General features: G+C 39.5%; 1 protein-coding gene across 1 annotated transcript in view; it reads right to left on the bottom strand.

Annotated features, from left to right (window-relative positions):
* Positions 1 to 9,187: 9,187 nt before the first annotated feature.
* Positions 9,188 to 27,361, bottom strand: part of RSF1 (remodeling and spacing factor 1) — a 61,037-nt gene continuing 42,863 nt past the window's right edge. The window contains exons 9-16 of the mRNA XM_064720351.1: positions 26,575 to 26,654; positions 21,913 to 21,967; positions 20,512 to 20,618; positions 17,484 to 17,551; positions 16,235 to 16,442; positions 14,314 to 14,537; positions 12,170 to 12,361; positions 9,188 to 10,486 (exon numbers count right to left, since the gene is read on the bottom strand). Coding sequence (XP_064576421.1) covers positions 9,912 to 10,486; positions 12,170 to 12,361; positions 14,314 to 14,537; positions 16,235 to 16,442; positions 17,484 to 17,551; positions 20,512 to 20,618; positions 21,913 to 21,967; positions 26,575 to 26,654 — 1,509 coding nt within the window. The 3' untranslated portion in view covers positions 9,188 to 9,911. The remainder of the gene's footprint in view (positions 10,487 to 12,169; positions 12,362 to 14,313; positions 14,538 to 16,234; positions 16,443 to 17,483; positions 17,552 to 20,511; positions 20,619 to 21,912; positions 21,968 to 26,574; positions 26,655 to 27,361) is intronic.

Here is a 27,361-nt window from a genome sequence, read left to right as displayed (position 1 = left end):
GAAGCTGTCCCTGTCCATGGCAGGGGGTTTGGAACAAGATGGTTGGAATATGTCTTTAATGTCCCTTCCAACCCAAAACGTTCAGTTCTATAATCTAACAGTACGAAGAGCAGTCACAGAACCATTAAATATCCTGAATTGGAAGGGACCCACAAAGATCATCCAGTCCATCTCCCAGCCCTGCACAGGACACTACAACAATCGCAACTTGTGCTTTAGAGCAGTGTACAAATGCTTCTTGATCTCTGCCACAGCTATTTTAGCCTGTAACTCTTGTTGGACAGATGACAGAGGGAAAGATCATAATAAAATACAGCAGATTCACAATTACCATTATTGGATGCTGGAAGGCGAATTTCTGGTGGGTGACCAGCACCTAATGTCTCATAAATGCACATAGAGAAGAAAAGGAAAATCGCAAGTACATGAATTGCTTAAAGGGTATCCAGCTTATACTACTGCAGTACCTGGCAAGCAGGGGGTGTCGCAGGACAGCACATTTCAGGGATAGGGAAGCTGCCACCCCTTCATGAGCACAGTCCCTGCTTCTCCCCTGGATTTACACCATTTCTCTTGCTACTGCAGTGAGAAACAGGGATTACTGATGCATCAGTGAAGTACATCTCTATCAGGGGGTGCTTCTGCTAACGCCATCAGTGAGCAGCATCACTGCAAACATCCCTTCTCCCTGACTTGTCAGCATGGCAAATGCTCCTGCTGTAGCAGCGTACCAAAAGCAAGTTGTTGGTTTGTCATGGATGTTAACCTTCCCTTTTATCAGTTGAAATTTACCTTTTAGGAGTCATTTAGCTACCTGTGTGCAAACACAGATTCTCACAAACATGAACTTAGGTCTCCTTCTTTCATTTCTCTGGACTTTCCTAGCTACAGTCTTGGATAGCAAGGAGCAGAACATAAAATGGTTCTCTCAGTTTGAGGTATTGGCAATGCTTTGGAAATCTGGTCAGCCATGCCTACCCATTTTGGATTTTAATTAAGTAAATAATAATGCAAATAATTGTTACTCATACAAATAATCACCTAGACTAAAATGAAAGCAAATTTCACAGTGAAGTGATACTTAAACACTGCTGGAATAGCTTGAAAAAAACTAATAGAGGCAAGGACATGAGGAAAGGGGAATTTCTCAACCATCTTCAAGTTTGCAACACCAAGAGAAGTGGTCAGCTGGAAACAAAAATTTGCAGTTCATCCAAGAACACAGATCAGACTATGGTAGCAGGTGGGAAATACCATTCACTACACTTAGTGGCTATAAAGCAATGCTCCTGTTGATGTTCACCCCCTCTTACCTAATGTGGCTGTAATATCAGCCACAGAGAGTTCTCACCACCTTTGTAGTTAACTCCACATCACACAACAACTTTAGATCACTATAAATTAAGATTTCTGAGTGGTTGGGGTTGAATTACTGCAGATTGAAGCCATTGCAGTGGAGTAGTACAGAGATAATTTCCGGTATGCAAATGCATGTCTTTCTTCTGTGGCATACCACTCTTCCAAAAGAAAATGGGGAAAGGGATAGTTTAAGTGCAGGCAGGAAGCTGGTTTTGAGGATGAGGCATTAAGAGAGAAGGAGAAATCCACATCCTCCTTAATTTACACAATCCAGACACTTCACACCAGAGTACTGAGTGCTGCAGCTTAGAGGGGGAAGGCAGATGTTTCCTCTAAGTTAGAGTGGAACAGAATGGCCTTACCTGAAAACTTTCCTTCATCTCTAAGAGCTTTAAGAAGTGAATTCAGATCCAGCTGAACACTGGATGTCCAACAGTGATTTTTTAGTCAACCAGGGCCGTGTTCAGAGGCAATGGAGAGCAGCAGGTACCTTCACAGGGTTGTCACCTTAGCACAGAAGGCAGGAGTCACCATCCAGGGGAGCTTGTTTCTCTCCACAGCACTGCCTGCCATAAGGTGGCCAGTTCATCTGTTAGAAATGGAAGTGTTGAGTTTTGGCAGTGGAGCAAGGGGATGGATTTCACAGCAATTTCTCATCACTACAGAAACAGGCAGCAGCTTAACTGCAGCCACAGACACATTTAAAATAAAGATTGACAGGCTTCAGCAATTCACACAGAAAAGCCACTCCCTTCTTCAATTTGTTTCTTTCTCCCTGACTTTCTCCTGTTAAAGTCCTGAAATATTATCCATGTCCACTGTCACGTGTCAGAACATCTGCTTCTTCAATGTGTCTCTTCAGACTTCCTGTTTTTTCCCCATTATTTCCAAGGTTTACACATCTCAGCCTAAATAAATGAACCTGGCTCCTCTGTGCACCACGTGGACACCTCATGGCTGTCTGCTGGCAGAGCCTTCCTGGGTACAGTGCTGGCTGCAGGCACACTGGTTTTTGTCAAGTGACTGCAACATCACTATGAGATGAGATATAAAAAGCATATAAAGATGGAACACACAGAGAAAATGTTTGTGACTGAAAAAACAAATCTATCACATCTTCCCCACCGTCAGCCAGAGCTGCTCAAAGAAAGGTTCTGTCAGCTGGGCTGCCGCAACAAAACCAACATAAACCAGGAGCTGCCCATTCCCATGGCAGGCAGTGGCACCATCACAGGCTGGAACAATACACAGCAGCCATTACTCAGTACTTGCTCTAAAACTAAAAAAGGTATGTGCATGTGTAATGCTCATTTAAAAAGCACTTGTATCTGCAATACACATTATACTTTGTACATCAAGTTATTTCAACTTTTTTATTATGACAATTTACATGTCATATTTATATGAAAGAAATGACAGTAGATATTATAACAAAACCATTATGAAAGAAAAGTTACACAATTAGGCCTACAAGCTATAAAATGGCTTCAGGCCCAGCTTATACACAAAGAGTTCTGACCAGACTGTAGTGAGAGACAACGCTGAACAATTCATTAACAAAAATATTGGCACCAGCCTTAACATTTTTTCTTACTTCATTTACAAGGAATACAGTATTTAAACAGTTGTGTACTGCAAATCTAAAAACATTAGCTGTTAATAAACTGCAGTTAACCCTTTGAGCACTATGCCACCATGATTTCCATTTAAAAAAGTTTTAACGCAGCATGTTTTACATGCACGTGGTATTACCAGTGGGAGGGAAAAGACAGTGAAAGCACCACCCAATTTATGTGCAACAAGAATAACACTTCCAGTTTTTTCAAGATATTTCCCCCCCTTCCCACACACACAGTGTGTGTCCCCAGGTCCTTTCCCTTTGATATTGTAGCAAGTCATGACTGAAGAAAGACTGAAAAAAACAAGGATCAGGACTCAAAAAATGCAAGGATTAAATGCTACATAAAGAGCTCCAAATGTTACTGTGTTAATTCTTTAGAGAAAGAAAACAGAAGATGAGGCCAGCTGTGGAAACCATTTTTAAGGAACTCAAGGTGTCTTTGCAAACACACAAACAGCACATGGGAGCAAGACAAAAATGTATTTCATTTAAGCATACCTTAAATTTTAAGAGACCTGTCTGGCAGATTTGATCCAGTTGTCAAAAGAATACTGGAGGGTAAGCATCCATGTGGGACACTGAGAATCCCCAGTGTTTGTCTTATGGACAGGATCTGTGCCTGTGTGAGAACTGCCCTGCACCCAGGAATGGTAACATCATGCATTTGGATCAGTCCCATCTGTCCCCTGGCTGAGGCAGGAGCGCTGTGAAACACGGGCAGGAACGAGAAACTGCATTGGCAACAGTTTAATGGCAGTTTAGTGCCAGTAAGGGGGACGAGCATCCTTTGAGTGAATACAGGACAGGAATAAGGTACTGTACAAGATTTTAGAGTCCATATAACAAGTACAAAATGGAAAACTAAACAAGGCTTACAGCTTTATGATTTGACTTCCTTTCCTACCACTACCTTGAGTGGCAGATCAGTATCTATTAAGGACTTTTATCTGTTCCAACTAACAAACAGTGCACTGGCTACTAGGTCTATCATATGTCTTTGCAGAAGGACTTTATCCTTGCAGAACCACTTAAGTTCTGACAGACTGATGCAAGTTCAGTTGTGTGGGACACAGTAAGAAGAATAAAGAAAGCAAACTGTCTGGACTTTGACTGTCACCTCTGGAGACAAACATTGTCATTATAATCTACGGACTGATCCTAATTTTTTCTACATCCACATTGCACTGAATGGAGGAACATTATTTATTCCCTCAAGGAAGGAGATATTAAGTACATTTTCCAGTTACTTTGAAAATCAGGATGAGAAAAGGAGAGTATCAGGATGATTCTCCTAGATGGAGACCTTCCTTTGGAAATCCCACCTGTAAAGAGCAAGTCACAAGTAGTTTCTAGGCCTGTCCAAGACCTCTCTTGCAAATGGCATGAATTTGCATACACATTATTCCATTCCACTTCCCTCCATCCATTCCCCATCTCCCCATTATTGGAACAAGCATCCCAATAGGAGCAAGTGACTCTGTCTGCACCTGGGGACCCAGTGAGACTGACTATACACAAAGTGCTGCAAAGTGCACAAAGTAAACCAGCCGAACAAACGGAGCCGCGCCGTCGCTCGGCTCTCCTCAGCAACCTTTGGGGTTGTATGGAGCAACAGCAGATCTGCTGGCACACGTGTGCCCCTCTAACTGCAGTGCTGTCCCCTCTCCTGCTCCTCAGCTCAGGTGTGGAGGCCCAGCCTTTACAAGATGATAGTCAAAAACCAAGGTTATAAGACTTGCTTTTAATTGCAGTTGAATCTAAATGCTTTACATCAGAGATTCAACTCTAAAAACTTATCTACTGTAGAGTGTTTTATTCTTTCCCCCAGAAGCTCTCTGCAATCTTTTATTTATGTGTTATACTAAGCAATACACATCTTCTGCAATGTACAAAGTAAGTTAAATTACTCTGAAGTATTGGGACAATCACTCCCATATTTTTGTTGTTTAGAACTACCTCATTTAGTTATACTAATCTAAAAGAAGAGCTTGGTAAGTGATGAGACTTTCCAAAGTGACTAGTAATCCTCAATACCCCAACTGCTGGGTCTCCAGAAATAATTTCCAACTGATAAATATTTCTGAAGCCAGAGCTCTACATTAGGTCTCAGACTAAGTTAAGCATCAAAAATTAGTCATAGAAAATTCTTATATCAGGATATACCAGCAAAAAAAACAACAACAACAAAAAAACCCAAATGGATAATTTCTGCTGGATTTTTTTACTTTCTGCCTTCCAACATTTCACATGAGATACAGTCCCTATGCCAGCTGTTAGGGAAGGGGACACTACCAGCAAATGTGATCTTGACCCTGTAAATCCTTACTTCCGACAATATTCTAAATACTTCTATGGAAGTTTTGAACACTTAAGGACTTGCAAAAATTCTGCTGCCTTATTTCTGGAGATTCCCATAACATAGTCAATGCAATTTTCCCCCCAAAGTTACTGTTTCATTTGAAGATACTTGATCTTCTACATATATTTATATATATATTTAAGGACTTTATCTACCCACCGGATCAGAAGCATACACCAAATGCAAATACATACCTAGGGTACACACTGCACATCAGAACCACATTACAAGTTTGTGAATAGTAGTCACTGCACATGTATCAAACCAAATTTTCAAGGCCTATATAAAGCTTTTTTAAATTAGATGATACAAATGTCTTTGTCAGACCAGTTCTCAGGGTGAACATTACTGCCATGATTTATTTAAATCACTGTGTACAAAGTGAATTTAAAAAAGCAGGTGCCATAAAAACTCCTTGTTTACTTTTCATAAAAGAAGTTTGTAAAAATATGTGATTTGAAATCATTATTTGAAGGTTTAGGCTAGAGCTTCCTACTGAAAAAAATTGAATGAAAACCATGTTATTATAAGCACCTTAAAACAGAGGTATAAAATGGACCCCCTGACAATGAAGGAATAAAATTATTACACAGTCGCAGCATCTGGATACCAGTGTAGTTCAAATAATAGATGTAAAGAGAAATCAGAACAGGTGTACCACTACCATACAATTTTTCTTTTGTGAACATACATCTTTTGCCCCTTGAGCTTCTCAAGGTAAGGTCTCTCAACAAAAGTTCAGACACAGCAATTAGGGAACAGAAGTGAACAGAAAACCAGTCCAACTAAGTCATTAGCTCCCATAATATGGAGAGTAACCGAGACACTTAATACAACAAAACCTTGAAGGTGACACTTCAAAAATGAGCTTTTCAGAAAAAAAGCGTCTCTCATTTCTCTTAAATGCTGCTAGACCAGAACAATCTGTTTACTCAAAAAAATAGGCAGGAAGATGCAGTGATTTTAAAATGTAATTCAGCATGTACAAAAGGAAAGTATCAAAGAGTCGATTGTTCAGCACTGACCTTGCTAACTAAGTGTTGTTAAATATGATGCCACTTTCCATCTTATATCAATAATATGCTCAGGTTTATCAGACTCAACAACCAGAAGACAGCAACTGTGGTGAAACCAACCCAGTTGTTAATTCTATCCCCCTAGTGCTTAGATTAACACATCCCATTCATTACTGCAGTGGCCCTGCTTGTGTGCTTTTTGTCACTGAGTCATAGAAGCCCCACACAGGGAAGGAAACAGCCAGAATTTATCCTGGTGGCAAAAAAAATCCACTCCTCCACTTGATCTATATGTTCTTCTTCCCAGCAGTGCTACTTAGACTACACATAGAAATCAGTTTTCCTCCCAGTCAGTTATATACAAAAGAGCTTGCTGGTAAAAAAAGACAAAGCTGTTAGTGATAATCTGTGTAGAATAAACAAGAGTTTGCTGAAGAAATGTTCAGCATGTTCAGCCAGTAGCTGCTTGGTCTCATTAAAAACAATCCCTGGCCTGTTTCCCATTTCCCATACAGTTTAAGCTTTAAGCCCAAACCTACAGCTGAAGATCACTGTTCAAAGACAACCAACTCCTGATTTCGCACTGAGCACAGAAGGGCACAAGACTGTAAGGACACCAGGAAGACATTTTCACTCTGGAATCACACACACATACTGTAACGGTATGAACCCGGTGTGATAGCTGGCCTCTTGTCAGAAAATGCCATCTTCCCAAATAGGAGATGATACATTTTCCACCAAGCAGGAAGCCTTAAAAATGACAAAAATACCAAGTTTTAAAATGGTAATACTTTCCCGAGCATTTTTTGCAGTTTTTCCTTGCACATCATTCCCACTGATCTGAGGAGAAACTGTAGATCCTACGGGATGAAGCCATCTCAGGTACGAAGGGTGACTTCTTAGAAGACAGAAAAGCTGCTTTAAGAAGAGACCTATAGAAAGTACAATTGGTAACAACTGGCAATTTTTAAAACATGACACTTCTGATGCAAGCTTCAATGCTCCTATTTTGCTTCCTGGTCTTTCCTGCTTTTATATAAATTTTCGCGTGATTGGTATGTCCACAATTGTAACTCTTTTGAATTTTCTTACACATATGAGTATCTCCCCACTAAGTATTTAGCATTTGGAGGTGACTCTACAAGCAAGAATGTTTGATCAGATAATAAAAGGCTCTATCAGGCAGCAAATGAAAACATGGCACTGGCAAAACAAATGAGGAACTACAGACTCCACAGAGTTGATGGATGTGAATCAGTTTGCATTGCAAGAATTAAAAGAATTAAAAATGCTCAGCAACTACTGTCATGGACAAGTGGAAGCCTTGTGTTCTTACTTGTTCTAACACACAAGTATATTAGAATTTAGAAATACTGCATTTATGCATCACCTAGGCAAAGAAAAGCACTAGAGTAGCTTAAAATGCTACAAATGCTTTTAAGAACTCATTCTAAGCTTCTGTGGCTCTTCACTACCCCATTTTATTAATTTAACTGTTAATTGTTAACATCAGTAAGGTAGGAAAACATTTAATCTTCGATGAAATTAAATTGTCATGTAGAGAGTGATTTCTCTTTGTTTTTAATCACAAGCCTGCTTAGCACAGCAGATGATGAGCAAGTTCCGTCTTTTTGCATCTTTCTAATCCTAGTTTTATAGCATGATATGTGCACTGCTAGAATCCAAAGGAGTAAAAGTCACAGAGTGGTTCTGAGAGACCTTGGGGAGAAAAAAGTGGGGAAACAAAACCAAGATTTTAAAGGCCAGAAGGTAGGTAAAATTTGGATCTATGTTTTCTAGAGAGGTATTTAGTAAAGGCCTAATGCTGGTTTTAGTACAAGAAAACAGAAGTGCTTAATGATTAATTAGTAAATACAATATAATGGGAGGGAATCAGGTGGGGCAGGAAAGGAGAACTCACTCCTCAGTGGCAGCAGCAGCTTTGGTGCATCCATTGCCGGCAATGGACATAAACACCAGTCAAAAATCCAAATCTCAGAGCAAAAGGATTAACAGATGTGACCTTTTTGGATTTCAACGTTTGGCAGGTCTGTTTGAGCTGCCTGTGTCCTATAACATGTACAAATGCTACAGCCTACATCTTAATCAGAGTACAGAGAAAACGGAATGCTCTTGATGTGCCCCATGTTGATTTGGTGGGGTTTTTTTTTCTTCCAATGTCTTTTTCTTTTCCCCTTGAATAAAAGCACATATCACTTCATGCCTGCTGAAAAGTTGATGAGATGTCTTGGAGTCAAGCGTTTTCTCTCAGAAACTCTGCCTTCTTGAAATCAGTTGGTCACATGGTAGTTATTAAAATGTATTTTAAGAAAATTCTAATGGCCAAAGGCCAACAACTACATTCAAAACCTGCTAATACATCCAGGCAAATAATCAAAACCAAAACAAAAACACACACAAACCCCAAACAGGAAACCTCCAAAAGGAAAACTGTTCCATTTGTTTACTTCAATTTGAAGTAGATATTAAGGGCATGAATGGACCAGTCATGGTTTATTTGAAAATCCCTCCATCCTCTTATGCACTGTCATTCTGTGGTCAGTGCCGTTTGTACAAACACATTTTCTTCAGAATACTCCAACTGCTTATGAAACTCACGTGGCCGGGCAGCGACTGCAGGGTTCTTTTGTCTGTAAAAGTCTGCAGTGCTTACAGACTTACTTGACATCCAGCTTACAGACTTACTTGACATCAAAACGTCCTCCCTCTAGACACTGTCCATTGAAGGCCATCTCATGAACTGTGCATGAGATCACTTTAGAAATTCATGGCTAAAGTGTTTCGACTGTCAAAAACTTCATTACAGTACACTTCACTGTACAAACATTTTAAAGGATGTTTATTAGGAAAGTCTGCAAGTCATAATGAATAGCAGAGTTCTTGTTTATGGTACCTTCTTGGCCTCTAATAATTCTGTTTGCCTCCAGTATTAAAATCAAACTGCTTCCATGAAGGTGATTACTAAAATGAGCTATGGTATGTTAACCTACAACTCACAAAATGCGACAGTACAGACATTAATTTTGCTTTTAACTGTCTGTTAAGTTGTAATCTAAGTTGTGAACATTTAAATATAATATATATCTCATATGAAAAAGCTAAAGCACAAGTGCTTCTGCACCACCCCCCTCCCGTCCCCCCACCCCCTGAGCCAAACCCACCCCAGTTCCGGTTTGGGCCCTGACTGATTTGGAATGCTTTCTTAGGCCACCCATTTCCACAAATTTGTATGCACTCAGGAAATATAAAGTCAAAAATATACAAATCTCTTGTTGTTATAAGGTTTTTGTGAGTGAAATTACCCAGGACCATGGACTTGGAAGGAGAAGGGGGGGGTAAGAGAGGGAATTTACAGCAATTCGTCTTCAAAGTTCAAAACTGGTCACTTCACAGAAAGACTGCAGGACTGGTGAAATTCTTGCTTCTAGAAAGTGATACTGTAGTGGAGAATTTTCTAGGAAAAATAAAACAACTTTTAATAACTGGCCCGCTGGTATGAGCTACCGTGGAATAAATTAGCACAAAAATGGAAGTCTTATAACTGTTCACTGTTACAGACGTAATCAACAAGGTCAGTCACTCTCAAAAGTTCATCTTCATCTTCCTCCGGCCCTACCGCTTCCTGCCCACTGCCTGTCCCGTTGGGCGCCAGGCTGGCGCTGGCTGTGCTGTCCTTGGGGGCTTGGGTCTTCTCGCCTGGCTTGCCAATCAAGTTCTCAATGGTTTTCCCTGGGCTCTGTCCGTTGGTGGAAGGCAAGTCCACCAGGCTGTAGTCCAAAGGGCTCTCTACTTTCCCTACATTATCAAAGTCATCTTCGTCATCGCTCTCTATCCGGTAGCAGTGCTTCTTGGGGTTGTCTGGGGGGGCTTGTGCTGCTGGCAGCTTCTCTGCGGGAGCGGGGGTTTCTGCGTCGTCGTTGGCGTTCTCACACGCATCTTCCTCGTCGGTCTCAATTCGATTCAGGCGTTTGCGGACAGGCTTTCCTTCTTCCTCCTCATCCTCTCCTTCTTCCTCGGAATAGTCATCTGTACTTCGCCGACGTTTTCGAATCAATCGCTTGGACTCCTTTGTGGATTCCTCATCTTCAGAGTTTTTAGATGTGTAGCTCTCTGGAAGAAGCAGCAGACTTAGAGCCATTAGCAAATCTCAGTGCAACATTTATTGTTCATCTTTCACCCTCACCAACAAGACAGCTCTCTGGGCACACACATTTCTGTCTCCTTCCCCAGGTTCCCCAACCAAGCCAAAAGGCTTGCATTCTTTATACTTTTTAAATTAACTTCTAACGTAGCAAGTATTAATCATTTATGGATATTCTGTTTCCAATCTGAGGAGTACCAGATGCTTTGGAAGTAGGTATGCTCTTCCCTAAAACTGGTAACTCCATGCTGGGAATGACACAGAACTGCACTCCTCATCTCATTGTATGCACTTTATTTGTACCCTGACAGGAACTCAGAACCCAAATAATGGCTGGTCTATTATAAAATTCACATATCTACACACACACACACAGAGCTGTACTATACCCCTGCCACCTCCAAATTATATACAACTTCTTTTAATGGGAGGCTTGCTGCTTTGGTAAATGGGAATACTGCCTACACCCTGACAGCCTTTACACTCATCTTTGGTGGCTGTGGTGAAAAAAGATGGAAACTGAAAAATCAAATGGCAAATATAATTTGTTGTCTCTTTGTGATTCCCATAAGAAATCATGGGAATTTTTATTTTAAAGCATATTATTTAATGTAAGTTCAAGTTGATTGAGACCATCAGTGTTCCTCTATTTTTAAAGTAATTACAATTCCAGTAACACTGTTATGTGTTTTATGATATACTGTGGGAACTGTGTGATGGTGCTGGAAAGGTGCCAAATGGTGCTGATTTTAATATACAGAAAGCCAATACTTAAAATACCTGAGGACGTGGGACTTCATGAAGAAAAGACAACGTCAATCAGAGAATGTTTAAAGCCACTAGTGCTGGTAAAAAAAAGCCACCACAGAGCCTGAGAACAGGCTGCATTGAACATCATGTTTTTGAGACACTACAGACTTGCATCACATACTTGTTTCCCTTCACCTAGAAGATACTCTACCACTCTGTAATCTCAGGAGACCCCTTCCAAAACTGAGGCACTCAGGGAGCCAAGGACAGTTCATTTTCTGAGGAAGCCTGGTATCCATCGCAACTTGCACCGCTCAGCATTTGGAAAGCCAGAGCGAAGGTCTGATAATCCAGGCCCCCACAATCCAAAACAGGCAAAGTCAGCGGCTGATTTTGTAAAAGCTAATTAATTATAAATCACAAAGCACGCCAACCACCCATGGTGTGCCTGACATTACTGAGAGAGGCTTCCTCTGCACTTGGCACAGCTCCTTAAACAGGAGATGGAGCGGCTCTGAACCACCAGCACAAACACAGTCAGGGCACCAGTGGCAATGCCCTTCCTCCTGCACAAGAGAATCTTTAGAGGCTGGTGGGATGCAACTTTGTGTTCTCTTAACAGAAAAGTGCTGAAACAGCTGTATTACTGCCAATTTTGGAATCCCAATACTCTGTGTCAGGCAGTAAATTCAGACTTGGAAGTCAGGATGAGGGGCAATGATAAATTTGAGAAGTGACTCAGTGCATCATAAAGTACCAGTGGGTTTCAGAAGGAGAGTTTCTGAGAAACATCAAGGAACTCTAGAAAGACAATTCTCTGAAATCTTGGAATTACATAACTTTCTCTTTGTGCTGATGCTGACATCCACATGCTCCTGGAAGTGTTGGACTGTTTATTTTACCTTCGCTATCTGAAGTGGAGAGCCTGCGTTTATGAACTCTTCTCAACTCCTTCCCATATCGGACACTTTTCTGTGAGCCATCACTTTCTGAATCTTCCTTATAATTGACTTGTCTCTTCTGATTCCTTCTTGATCTTCTCCTCCTAGTTTCCAGGTAATCATCATCACTGTAATCTGTGTATTCACCACTCTCTGTATGAACAAAACAGTGATGTGCATTAGTCCATCAAAGCAAAACTGCATCACATAAAAAAATTAGGTAAGGTTCCTAATTCAGATAGTTTCCTTATGGTGTTTTTGTTGCCTCATCTCTACTGGTGTCAAAGACGTCTCTACAACTCCCAGCAGTAGAAACAACCTTACTGGTAAGTGGAGTTGATGGCACACATTACCAGTGCCTCCAGAGAGTCTGTTCTGCTTTTAAAATTTAAATAATGTGTACTCTATTAAAAGACTTTTAAGAACAGGTAGATGAAAAATGACTGACAAGAGGAAACTCCAAGATCAGAGTTATATAAGTTAACAACAAAAACCAGTTTCACTCAATCGTGGGTTTGCTTAAAATAGAAACCACACAGAAGAAACTTACCATCAATCACAGTTCTTCCTGCACCAGTCTACTGCAGCTAGAGTCTTCAAAAATTAAATTTATTTACATCAGTTGAAAATAGCCTCAAATCAACTTCATCTGCTTTTCACTGAGCTATGCCAGAACCATTATTCCAAGATACATTTCTATAAAAGTCACACACTATTTCTAAGTTAGAGATTGACACGAGCCACAGATCAAAGTGGCATCCTCTTTACTTGCTAAAATATTAGACAAAGAAACAGAGCAAGTCAGCAAGAACAACCAGCTTCAGAAAGAAATTCCATCTCTGGAGACTGAAAAGAAAGCCTCTTGCAGGGCACCTGACTTTCTTAGCTGAAAACAGGGTTAAAGCAAGATCCTGATGGACAATGATGAGGGTAAGAGAAAAAGAGAAACATGCCGTTCACGTTATACTTTAGATATATATGGAATGATACAGGAATCAGTTGATTTTATCACAGATATGTGTCCACCAGGAAACAAACAGTTGTTCTTGTGCATTACAGAACAGATAAGCAATCTCTTTAGACTTCTGTCAGTATCTTTATTGATAAGAGCTTATGATCAATGCAATGATGCATTGAGGACAAGGAGATAACATTGACTATAATCACTCCTATATTTGTTTTCATCTGTTCATGTATGAACCTTTCTTTTGGAAATCAGTATTCCAAACCAATTTACTCCAACATGTCCACCACCTATAATCTAGACAGACAGATAAAACACTGGTAACATAACACACACTGCAGTAAGTTAACACTCCAGTATAGTTAGAACCTTAAATTCACAATAAGAGTGAGAAAAAATGAGTGCTTATGTATATGGCACTTTCTAGTCTGTGTCTCACATGAAGCAGAAACAAGGAGGACAGTCTTCAGAGAAAGAAGCTGATCATGAAGAGTTTATGTAGTGCACAGGTACTATTCCCACACTTCAAACCATGCCAACAGAAAATGAAATAGTTGAAGGACAAGTAGAATAACATGAATTATTAGGTTCTCCTGTGATGCAAAGTCTTCAGTTACTAAAGATTTTAAGGATAATTTTAGGAGAAAGAGATTCAAGGTGTTATTCTTTGCTTTCAAGCCTCCCAGAAAACACAAAATGCCATACAACTGAAGTTTTCTTCCATAAAAGTGACAGAAAATGTTTCTTTCTGAATCTTTTTCATAGCTGTGTTCAGAAGGTCTTCTACTAGCTATAAAGAAGCACACTTTTGTCTCCATCCTCTTTCCTATAATCCTGTGCCAAACACGAGAGGTAGTAGAGGTAGCTGCAACTATCCACAATGGTGGCCTCTAGAATCATAGCACAAGCATTTATTTAAATACATCATTACCTAGAAATGCCAAGAACCTAGTGCTCAATATCAGTTTCCTGAAAAATACTGACAGCAGAACAAGTAGCAAACTGCTTCACAGCAGAGATGACATCTGACTTGACCAAAGCAAGCAAACAAGCTAGTCAGTCGTGACAGAAGCTCAGACTGCCCTTCTCTCTCTCTCTCCAGAACAGAGTATTTTAAATATCAAAGATTGCTTGTACTCACCAGACTCTCTGCTTGAATTGTCCTCAGACTCTTCATCTTCATCATCTTCAGAGTATTTTTTCTTGACTGTTTTCCTTCGTAACCGCCTGCTTTGCCTCATGGGCCTGGAGAGGTGTCGCCTGGATATGCGGGCGCAGAACTCGGAGTCACTGTCCTCGTTTGATGGTGGGTCATCTTCACTTTCATCAAGATTTTCCTCTGATACAACAAACTCATCCTGAGATCTGTTCAAAGGAAAACCCCAGACAACAGAGCTAGGTGTTACAACCAAAGGATTGAACTAGTACTTGTATTTTACAAGCAAATGATAAGTACCATTTTACACAAAACAAAAAAAGCACAAATCTTATCATGAGGAGCAAAGACCCAGAGAGAGCAAGCTGCCATCACTGACATGAGGTTTCAGCTGTGTATTTGGGACATGGTGCTATAGTGCAAGACATTACACAGCAGACTACAACAGCAGGTGGATACAAACACTCTGTCAAACCAACACTGCAGGTGGCATTAACACAGGACAGATTCTACAGTGCTCATATTGTTCATTGCAATGTAATGTCTGCACAGCAGTAACTGTGGAGGGAAAAAACCACCAACAATGTTCTAGCAAAGGTGACCTTCCCTTTACAAACCCAGAACTGTCCCACACAATTTCTGACAATTAGAATATTGTGTCTTTATACAAAACTATGGCTCTAATGCAAAACATGCACCTCACAACCTTATAAGCTCATAACATTCCCATAATTTCAAGCGAGTCAGGCCTTTTTAAAAATCATCGAACACTGAAGGTACACAGTCACTTGCATTTGGCTGCCAGCTGAATCTGAATTCCAGTGTAAGATCCAGAAGGCCTTAAGCAGAGGATGGAGTTGAAAATGCATGAGCACACTTTAACAGATCAATGCACTATTAATTCTGTGACATTTCCACAAGCTACACTCATTGATTAGAAATTTCCAGCGTGTGTAGCTCAATTATTCAGGGTGCCAATGAAATGTCCTTAGCATAGTCACAGGTGAAAAACAAAGCTCAAAATTTGCATTTATCTTGTATAGATTTTCCATACACTTAGTAAATTGACTCAATGATTGGTGTAAAGCTTTAAAAGTTGCTGGTAAAGAGCCTACAACCTCATGCCTGCTTTATTATGTTGCTTCATTAAGGCATAAAGTTAATCTAAAATTATCAGGTTTTTTAACATCAGTAATTGCCCAGACTGAATGAGGAGAAATTCTGTGGAAAGTGAGTTTCAGTCAGCCAAAGCAATGACATGCATTTGTTTTTTACAGTATAAGCCATTTCTTTGACTGTTTTCAAAATCTACCTCCTACAGAGCAGCAACCAAGAACTAATTTCAGAATCTGCCTGAAGGTTTTGTATGCTCTAAATAATGAAAATTTTCCTCTTCCAATTTCTAAATAACGACCAGGCCAAAAAAATCCTACAAAATAGGAATTTTCAACTCTAATTTTTAAAAGGGAACAACAAGCCTCATTTTAGCTACATTTTTGTTACAGATTTCTGCTTGACAGTCACATCAGCCAGAGAACTGAGCCCACCTGGCTCCTTCACTAACAGAAGCCTGTAGTAAGGCCTCAAACATCACAGTCTGGTTTCCAGCATGTATTAGGCTTAAAATACAGATTGGATGATGTCAGCACATGGATCCAGAATGCAGTTTTTCCAGTACAATGTTCCCTAGGCCAGGAGGAGTCCATAGAAGGGGGTTTGGAACTGGGTGATCTTTAAGGTCCCTTTCAACCCAAACCATTCTATCACTCTCTGACTTTTACTGGCAATGTACAGTGCCATTCCAGCACCGGGAACATGCTCCTGATGGTCATTTCAGGGGCAGTCCAGAGTCACAGAAGCCTGCAGAGCTCAGTGACTTGTGGTGGAAGTTAAATTGCAGACCTACCCATCACTGATCTTGAATTCATCCTCACTCTCTTCTTCATCCATGTTACTGTCACTATCCAAGTCATTTAGTCGCCGTCGTTTCTTGCGTCGCGCTGCAGCAGCCCTTTGTGGTCGCTTGTTCTCCTTCCTTTCTTCCTCGAGGATTGTGGAAATGTCTTTCCCACGGTGACCTGTGATATTTGACATGTCTTTGCCTCTGCCAATGCCTGAATTCAGTAAGAGAAAGGGGAAACAATAGCAAGTTTATTTTCTTGTTTAACTTTCTACACATCTTTCTTGCATGTGCCTGCCTTCAGTTTCTTTTCTGTCAAGCAGAGCATTTTCTTGTCAAGCAAGACTATGTCCAGAGTCTTGCTCTGACATACACAGCCCAGCTGTGGTCACTTGGAAATACTGAGGTGAATGCAGAAGGTCATGGTTAAGTGTCTGCATTCTAATACTCAACCCCAAACCACACTATTACCATGCCAGTGCCTTTTGAGAGGGAAATTACCAGAAAATACACATTTTTCATAATGCTGAATATCCTTCTTAGGAGATGAAAGGTTTGAGTTGTGATTTGGCCAAGAAGTGGGGTTTTTGAAAAGGTGTTTTAGTTTTGAGATTTAGTTATGTTTACTGTAATGGACCTTGTGTTACACACCCACAGATTTTCACATTGTCTGCCTACATCCACGAGCTTCTGAAACTGGTGAGTGTCTGGTGATGCCACAGGCCAAATAGCTGAGGGACAATGTTTCATGGCTGTTTGCTTCAGGCAAGTTAAGGTGATGTAGAAGCACAAATCCATCTGGTTTGGTCCCATGTTGCCATAACGGCAACAAAGAACAGAATTTCACTTTTTATGGTGTTCAGATAAGAAGTGCTAATAGAGCTGAATGAATATTAAGACAATTTCCTACACCCAGACTTTTAGGGGGGTCCAACTGCAGACCAATTTGTGAGTCCTCTTTTTACAGGGCACAAATGTCAATAGCACTGCTGCCATTTCAATCTCAAATCCAAAACTTACTCATTACATATACAAAAACCTGCACAGGCTATATTTAACTATCAACTTTTACTAATTTTCTTACATCTTTTGGCAGCATGGGATGGCCACTCCAAAACACAGCAGTAAAAAAATACCCCTGGCAAACTACAGAGTTTAAAGGGAGAGGGTTATATTTATTGCTTCTCATATCAAAATAAATTTGCTCTCCATCTCCATCACCACCAATGCAAAACAAGTAACATAAGAAACATACCTCCTCCATCAGCCTCCTTGATATCATCTTCAATTGCCTCATCAATTGCCTCATCAAATTCATCAAACCTAAAAATAACAGCTTCCATTTACCACTTTGAAGTGAACCTTAATTAAATCGTTACAAAAACATATGTCAAAAAGCTGAAGAAATTACACTGCACAGAGTGGGCTGGATATATAATTAACTAAAATAATGGGCCAGATTTTTTTTTAAAATGGCTATTTTATTATCAAAGTTGTGTTTCTTACTTCTACTTGCTTGAGGATTATTTACCATTGTCTGTCTCACTACTGAGTTACATGAACAGAAATCCCCTCCCATTTTACACAATAGGCCTCTGAATTTAAACATATATAATCTGAAAATTCTTTAAAATGGTTTCAATAGCGTTTTCATACAAAGTATTCACCATTTTTCCACAATTTTTATTAGATTACATTAGCTCTACCAACCTTCAAAACAGCCTGAGAATCATCTATTAAACTCAATGTACAACTCTTTTTTTCTGTCCACATTTTCCTTCAGAACTGATTGCACATAGCTGCTTTCTACTCTTAAAGCTCATGATACTTTGTGGATCTGCAACATTCTAAGCTGAACAGATAAAATAAAACACAAAGTACAAAGTTCCTCATAAATCTACTTAAGTTGTAATGCAATGTTACATAACTGAATAGACAAACAAAAGCAAAGTCTTTGAATCTGCTTGTCCTGCAACAGCTTTTATAAAACTGCATAAATCTCGGCACCCTGAATGGTTCATTTAAAGAGAAGAGCAAACTGAGGAAAAAAGATCCAATCCTTTCAACACAGATGAACCTCAGTTTGTTTCTTCAGTTATGAATTCAAATTCCATAAAAAAGGATTGTTACCTGTTCATAAAAATAGATGCCTTGAGCTCCAACATGCAAAAGTACAAATTTTATTAACTATATAGAAAAGAATTTTTATTTAGATGCAAATTCTTCTTCTCATTTTTTTAAAAGTTATTTGTTGTATTTTTTTCAGATACAGACAACTAACAACTGGACAATACGTTCATTAAAGATTCCAATTCTCAGTCATGAAAGAAAGATTACAGTTATATTTACCTTGGTCCTCCATAGGAACCTCTGGCAGTACAAGGAAAAAAGAAATCTAATACTTTACTCTGTATTCCAATAGTAAGCATAAAACACTTTCTCCTTTAAAAATAAGGTGATGGACTTCTGATATCTTTATATTCCTTAGGAACAATTGCATGCCACTCTCAAGGCTGCTTTACCCAGCAAGGAAATAACTCTGAAATTATCCCATCAGTTAGATTACTTTCACATTACTCAAACACTGTTTTCCCTCCACACAGCTAAAAAAAAACCCTCTTTAAAATGTGAGAAATCACTTAATGCTTTCAAACCACTGCTAACAAATAACCTGAGCTCAGACAAGGGTGAGCTGACAGCTGCTTGTCCATTAGGTGTAATGGAACATAATTTCTTCTGCTGCTGCTCGATTCATGATGCAGGTTATTGCTAACTTGCTCATGAGAGGACTCAACAGAAAAGTGATACAAAGGGATTACAGATCCCTTAGAGAACCAGGATGCTCCACAATACAGATCTCTTTCCCAGTGGAATAAGACTTTAAGCATTTATTTTCCTCTGCTGTCACAACTTTCAGTGACACCAGTGGAACTTCACTGCAGACATATAAATCTGACACACTGATATGTGTAATATTTTCACCAGCTCAAACTTATGTGTATGATGTAGTTTGTAAGAAATATTATCACTTTTTATCAGAAGACTGATTTTTCTGAAACATTACATTCAATAAAAATTTACTGTCATTGCACAACATGAGTCCTGCTGAAGTTGCGCCACACACACCCTACAGGCAGGGGGTTTTTTCCTCCTGGTCAGATGCTGCCTGACCCGGCATTAACATAACAGCAGATCTGTGTAGTCTTGCCTGTAGCACAACATTCCATACAGGAATGCTTGATTTCCCAAAGCAGCAATGGCATTTTCATTAGTGTGACTTTTCCTGTTCATTCAAAAAGTTACCAAAATCCAACAGCTAAGCAAAGTCAGGCAGAGTGCTCTGACCAGGCTGGAAAACCCAGCCTATGCAAATGCCATGCCTCTCCTCAGCAGCCAAACCAGGTTGACTATAAATCCAATGATGGTTATTGTTGGAAAGTTTGTTATTTTTGTATTGGAATGTTAGTTTTTGATGATAAAAGTTTACAAAGAGCTACTGCTGGAAAGATAGAGGGGTTTTTTTTAATACTCCTAATGCATCTAGGACAAACCACCACAATCTCTCAGGCAATCACATCATTTTCTAATCCCAAGGGCATTTTACCTGCCTGGTGGACTGAAGATGATACAGAGTGTCACAAGCTATTATTTAGAAAGCAGTTTATAAAAACAACTTGGTAATACACTGAGAACAAAAGTTGTAATTAAAATCATGCTGCATTTTGAAAACCTTAGTGACCTATCCTATTTTCAGAATGCAGAATCTTGGCACTTTCATTTACTAATTGCATTTTGGTCAAAATTTCTCTAAAGAGTTACATATTTCTCGAAAGAGTTTCCTTTTTAGACACACTGTATGATAACTACATTGTAAGTTTCATAACCCTTTCTTGTAAGGATGGTCTAAGGTGGGGAGGGGGAAGAGAGCAAGGAATTGAAGGCCTTTCGAGACACAAGCAAAAGTCTCCTGTGCAAGAGAAAGGAAAGGTTTAATTCACCTGCTTTAACTCACTCCAGAAACTGCAGTAGTATCAAAACCTTCTCCAGTACTCCTGAACAAAACACCATATACATTTTCATTTTTTTAATGCATCACACTTCACTATATCACCTTATGCTCTCACAACCACTGAGCATAACCAGTATTCAGAGGAAAGAACAAAGACACTTTAGTTGGGCTTCTCTGTTAAATGCAGAAGTTTACATGAGGAGTGGTGGGATGATTCAGAAAGGAAACAACAGTATGACTTTTGCTGTACAAGCTATTTTAACAAACTGCTGACCTGTAGCTTATGCACTTTCGGGTTCTGGTAGATCTCCTTTCAAGTTTCGATTTGGGCTTTTTGGAATCTTTCTTCTTTTCTTCCTGACCTTCAGGTATTTCTGGCTCCTGTTCAGATAAGAGAGAAGTGTCAAAAAAGCATTATCTCCTCCCTCCCTTCATACTCATTATAACTGAACTTGTAATACAGATTATTCCTTCTGTCTAGAAACCTCATATGCCCAACCCATCACATTTTAACTTGTAATATAGTGACCCATTACAGCAGTTCAGGTGAATTTCCACATTTTGCCCTTTCAGGCTACATCACTTTCCAAACACAGACTTTAAGGATTCTGGCTATTGGATCATAGTCTTTATGCTGCAATGCTGAGATCATGCCTCAGGTGATACTCCTAGGACTAGTGAATGCGGCAGCTGAACAAACTGTGGCCACTGCCTCTACATACTGAGCACAGGGATACCTTTACACAGTGAAGTTTCAATAAAGTTTAATGCAGAATAGTTTTATTACATTGTTTGCAAGTTATAAATTTTAAAGCAAAATAATCTGCCCCAAGGCTGCATTTTTCAAATATTTGCTTTCAGCCATAGATTCTTTGGCAAGTTTGTAAAATCTGTTATTGTTTTTCTGTTATTCAAAGACAGGGAGAAAAAGCTGGCCTTGTTACAGCCAGGCAGAATGGAAAGTCAATGTTTAAAATGAACAAAAGTTCAAAATGGAACTGCAAAGAACAGATTATATAATTTCAGATGAAAGCATTTGGCTAACACTTCAAGAGACTTCCTTTAGTGTATTTAAGTGAGAAGAGGCTGTTCTTCATGTGAATCAAAGCATTTTTCCTCTTTTCTCAAGGGAAACCATACAAAAGCATCTGTTAATTAAATGCTGAATGTTTACAGTTCTTAATCACGTGACCTTATCCACTCATTGAATGCAAATGCTGTGTGGCCTAAAGATCCTACACATTCCCTCTGAATCATAAGTCAGAAACATTTGTTTCCATCAGTTCCAAAGGAAAGCCATGACAATTAGCTCAGACCTAGGCAACTGCACAGCAAACACCAGAGCTAAATAACTGCTTCCCACCTTTACAAACTACTGAATATTGAGCACTCAACTCAAAATCCAACTGTAATGGGCAGGGAGGTAGTCCTGCAATCCCTCACTGGGAGAGGACTCTGGGTGTCATCAGGTGGCTCTGATAAACACCATAAAGTTCCCTTGGTTTCTCTACTATATTCAGTCTAAAATGAAGAGTCTAGAATTATTTCTGATCTGTATATAGATTGATTTTTCTTTCCAAGATGCTACTAGCACCCCTGACACAGCACTGAGAGACTTCTTCCCTGAGAAGTTTGGAAAATAAAGCAATAATACCACATAGACACACTAGCTTACCTGAGGTGGAATGATGTTCTCAATACTGATACCCACGTACACCAATCGCTCTTTTCTTAAAGAGAGAAAGAAAATGAAAGTAAGCTTACAGAAAGTCTGCAGATATCTAAAATAAAGCTATAATTAGCACCATTTGAAGTTCTTACTAGGCAGAAGCATCCCAAGAGGATGTTCCCAGTGAAAAATTATTGAAATTGGGATTATATGCTAATTCTCATGTGATTATATTTTTCTGCGTGTATAATGTAAGAGATTTCCAAAGAGTTCTCAAAAACAACAGTACTTGAAGACTGTGGGCAGGCACCACAGAAATTATTGAATTTGGGGTATAAAAAGCAAGTAAAAAAACAACTGAAAAATATTAATGCTGTGATGAAGATTATGTTGTCAGATCTGTAACTACCACCAATCGTGAAGGTGATGAAAGACAAAATGGGAATTCAGAATCATACTGAACTGGAAAAAATATGTAAACATAGGATGCAATCCAAAATGGATAAATGCCAGATATTAGATCCAAGCAGAAGAACCAACTCTAGAAACACCAGGGGACAAATAACTGCCTACAGAGCAATTCTTTGCCAGAGAAGAACAGCCTGAGCAAAGATCAGCAGAGTCAAACTGCTGCTCAAAGAACTATGATGATAGACAGATGTGCAAATAGGACCACAGCTGACAGGACACCTTGAAGGACACCTGCCATGGCAGTCAGTCCTGTTCACACCTGGCTGGAGCACTTAGAGCCATCTGGGCACCACACAATCTCCAAGAAACATGTGATCCAGCTGAAGAGTTCAGAGCCAGCCAGTGGGAGCTACTGGAGGGCAGCAGACACACCCTATTAGAGAAGGGCTGAAAAAACAGGATGGATCAGTGTAGAGAATACTTGACCAAAGATGGGAGACAGAGAAGTACTCGAATACAGGACTCTCTTCTAAGGAGAAGCAGGCTGTCCTCCTTGTCAACAGTGTGTTACAGGATTAAATCTACAGAACCAAAATTCAGTTTAGATTTAGCTTTCTTCAACACAGACATTCTGCATCATATGAATTGCCTCAGGGACAACTCTGGCTCCTGAAGGACACAAGTCTTCTCTAAGTCCTGTTGTATCTGTCAGTCTAACCAGAGATGGGTTTTCTAACACTTCACAAGCAGCACTACACGCTGATCTTCATGCTGCTGAACAGAACTTCCAAAGAACAGTCTCTGAGGAAGAACAGCCAGGTACTAGTGCAGACTAGGATGTATAACCAAACTCCCATCACCATAGGTCCCTAGCTAGTAGCTTTTTTCCAGGAAAACAAGGGGCAATTTAAAGACATTAAGAGCACAATGAAAGTTGGTGGCATTTACTGGTGTCTGGAAGGACTGTGGATTTTTTAACTGAAGTGTCTCAATCAACCAGAATCAGACTACTGAAGTTATAGTGAGTGCTCATATTAGCCTGTTGCTCTACACTTGAGTTGCAACAGGACACATCATGCACATTACTTCAGCAATGTCCACAACATATATTAATTTCAGCTATGTTTACTTCATTGTGTTATGTTTTGCAAATAATAGTATCTATGTTTAAAAATTTTGTTTCCAAAAATTTCATTAAGTTCTAAAGAATGTAAGTAAATTTCCAAAGTCCTCTGAGTAGCCTTCTGCACTTTCTAGCATAGTACTCTTAAATAAAATGAACAAGCACAGTTCCTAAAGTAATACTTACAAAGAGTAAAAATGGATTTTAGGTTGTGTTACAGGTAAAAAGACCGTGGACTTCAACAACTTGGTATCGTTATGCCTACTGAAATGACCGGCTGTCTATACAAGGAATTGGTTTTGCATCCTAATATAAATATTCCTACATGACAAATGAAAAGAAATCCTCATCCACCTGGGCATCATTAAATTAGTTGGATGAGGAGGAAGGATGCTGTGCAAAATCACTATGCCCTTGAAAATTAATTAAAATAACATTTTAAGGCAAGGAATACAATTACAGAAATGAGAAAGGAACTAGAAGTGCAAACATTTTAGTATTCAGCAAGTTTTTTTGATGGTTTACTCAATTTCTCATTTCTGTAATGCAAAATACCAAGAGACAGGAGATGAGAAAAATTAATCTGTTTTTAATCATGATCAGCAAAGTCTTCCAGTCCTGCTGTTCTTCTCACTGGCTTGAGTATACACTGCTTAAGAACTCAGCAAATGGAACAGACAATCCTGCTGAGGTCAAGGTCTTGAAATGAAATACGGAACTATATCGAATGAATTCTTTATTCCTTGTGTGGCAGACAGGAGCTCGAGACTTTAGCCAAGAGCTTAAACATTTGAACCAAGACATCTCCAAGGGCAGCAGTAGATAAGCACTGGATGGTTATAACATCTTCCTAGGCAAATTCAAGACAACATTTTATCTCAATTACATGGCTGCAAAAATTGCTGCAGGGAAGTCATGAAAGTGCCTATGAAAGCAAGTACTCCACCTGGTTTAGCCTGGGAGAATCAGACAAGTAGTTCCTAGAGGGATTTTCCATCAAGAAGTCCCAGAGTATCTAACATGGATTAAAAGGGAGATCCTAGAAGGCTTTAATGTCCATTCCCTCCAGCTGGTGGGTAGGACATGATTATAGAAATTAGGTCTGTACGTGAGAAACCTGAAATTCAGCCAGGTTGTTGTGGTAGCACCTTGAATTCATAAACAGAAAAAGAGTGGGGGAAAAGGTATAATTTCATCCATGTATTTGTAAGTCAACAGGAAACCTGAAGGTTTCATTTTAAAAATCAGTGACATAACAGTTTGGGGATGGGCAAGCACACAGCTGTGCAGCTGAATTAGCCTCAGTCAGATTCCTGAGAGCTGGAAAGAGCACAACATCGCTACTTCAGAAAGCATGACAGCAACACTGATTCAAAGAACCTATTAGGCAGACAGATGCATAATGACAGAGTTGGATTTCTTCTCTTTCCCAAAAAGACAGACACCAACCACATAGTGAGTTTTCAGAAATACTGCATTCAAGTATGTCTGTGCCCCAAGCAACCAACCTGCTTTAACTTATACACTGAGGTGTAATAACAAGTCTCATTTCCTCTGGCATTATGAGTATTCAGCCTTTTTACCTTATTATTTGCAACAATACAGCATTAAGTTGGAAGACTTCGATATTCAACGATTGCATTGTGAAGTCTATTATAACTCAAGTTTTATGGCATACATTATAAAGCATTAGGTTCATTTGGTATGAGGATGATCAAATTGTAAAACAGTTTAAAACAGATGTTTCAGACACTGAAAACTGCTATGACATCAACTGTATGCTCTCCTGTTGCTCTCAGAACATTGTGTTTTTATGCAACACTGGTGATTTCAAGAAAGCAAGACAGACTGGGAAAAGCTAGCATTCCATGTAATGTTTGCCAGCAGAATATTTACTAAAGTAGGTCCAAAAATACTATTCACTAATAAAGAACACTCCCACCATAAAGCAAAGCAACAGAGTTCCTGTGTGTCCCACACTCTTGCACAGATGGAGGCTGTGTATTTGCTGGAGTTCACTCATAAAAATAGCTGATAGTTTCATTCCCACAGCTACAAATTCAGCACAATTGGCAATGCATAATTTCACCACAGTATGATCTAGATACACACTGAGCAGAAGTAGTAACATCAGGAACAGTTGGTACTTGATCTGTCACTATCATTGTTGCTGTTGCAATAACAAACAGATTTGAAGAAAGCTGAAAGAAGACACAGATTGTGCTCCCATCTTCCCAGCACTGACTCACTACATCTCATGTAATTTTACAGTCCCTGATACAAATATAAGCCTGCACAATTACTTTCTTTAAAAGGGCCTCACCTTCTGGTGAAATTTGCCTTTTAAGATAAAATTAATGCAAAGTTTTGTTTAATAATGCATACAGACGTTATTAAATTCTGCAAAGTACTCAATATATGTCCTAAAAAGTATAAATTATGCAGAATGTGTTTCATGTCCCTCATTTCCAGGTCTGAAAACTGCCAATAGAATGTTCCAACTGTTAATGCAGTAAACATGTTTGCATTTAGCCTTTGGTAAAGGCAGGGGTGGACAGCTGGTCAGCATGCCAAGATTGTGGGTTCAATCCCTGCATGGGCAATTCCCTGAAGAGTTGATGATCCTTGTGGATCCCTTCTAAGTCAGAATATGCTGTGACTCTGTGAAACTCCACTGACCCACTGCCCTACAGCAGTTGCTGCATAATCTTGTACATTAGGCAGAGTTTAACAGGATAAAGTAACAACTCAAATCCCACAATAATCTGGATGACTTCTGGAGCAAAGTCAAGACTTAAACTTGCCTACATCAGGAATTCCATACATGACTGACAGTCAGCTGAACCAGTGCTGGAAACCCTTTAACTATTGGTACAAGAAAGTCAAATCTGTGTTCAGGCACTTTAATCAAATTTTAGTACAAATGTATTTGCTTATCTTTTCCAGTTATTTCCCCCCTTCTTACAAGCTGTCCCAGCACTGAGCCAGCAATAATCAGTGGGAAGTCAAAATTGGTGTTACCAATTCCCAGTCTCATCACTGCATTTCTCCCTAGTCCCCAGTCATCTTGATGCTTGCTCAGTTATTACCACCCCCAGCACAGTACTGCCGTGAGTGCATCCAAACAACAGTACCTGCGTTCTGCACGCTCCTTCTTTTTTAAGACCACATCCAGATCTTGTAATTGCTCCTCTAATTTCTCACAGAGTAATTTCTAAAGGAAGGAAACACAGTATTAGTTTATTTCACAACCAATTTTCACACTGAAGTAACATTCAGATTCTTCATTCACTCAGACTGTATCTGGAAGAAGCCTTGCTACTGGAGGCTCCTCTTCAATGAACAAGACTTTACAATAAAGCCTGTCTTTCTGTAACATGAGCTCCACCATCAAGTCAAGGTTGGATGAGACTTTGAGCAACCTGGTCTAGTGGAAGGTGTCCCTGTTCATGGTAAAGGAGGTTGAAACTAGATGAGTTCAGTGGGCACTGCAGCAAAAAGCAGAAATGCACTTTAGGATAATTTCCTTATCAAATACTCAAGGAGCTGTATGCAAAAATGACTTTCAATGGACAAATTGTGCCTTAGTCCATGTTAATGCCCTCATTATACTATTTCCAAGGGTGCTCCTCACCCTTTTACAAACTGTCATTTTTCATACTGAAGAATACTTTAATAGCAACAAAACAAGGAAAAGCTACAACTAAAAGTGTAAAGAAAACATTCTTACATATTCAAAATCATCACTGCTTAAAAACACTCCTCAGAAGACAACTAAACCCAGCACCTAATAGAGTCATCTCACATCATGCCCAATGTCTCTAGCTTACTGTCAGGCAACAGCCCTTTTGGCACAGAGTTTCTCTAAAACCAAGGAAGGGGTTGGGATCTGGCAGATTATTCTGAAAATGTGTACAAATG

The sequence above is a fragment of the Zonotrichia leucophrys genome, chromosome 1 (assembly GCF_028769735.1).
Source record: "Zonotrichia leucophrys gambelii isolate GWCS_2022_RI chromosome 1, RI_Zleu_2.0, whole genome shotgun sequence".
NCBI classification, from domain to species: domain Eukaryota; kingdom Metazoa; phylum Chordata; class Aves; order Passeriformes; family Passerellidae; genus Zonotrichia; species Zonotrichia leucophrys.
This window is presented reverse-complemented; position numbering and strand designations above follow the sequence as displayed.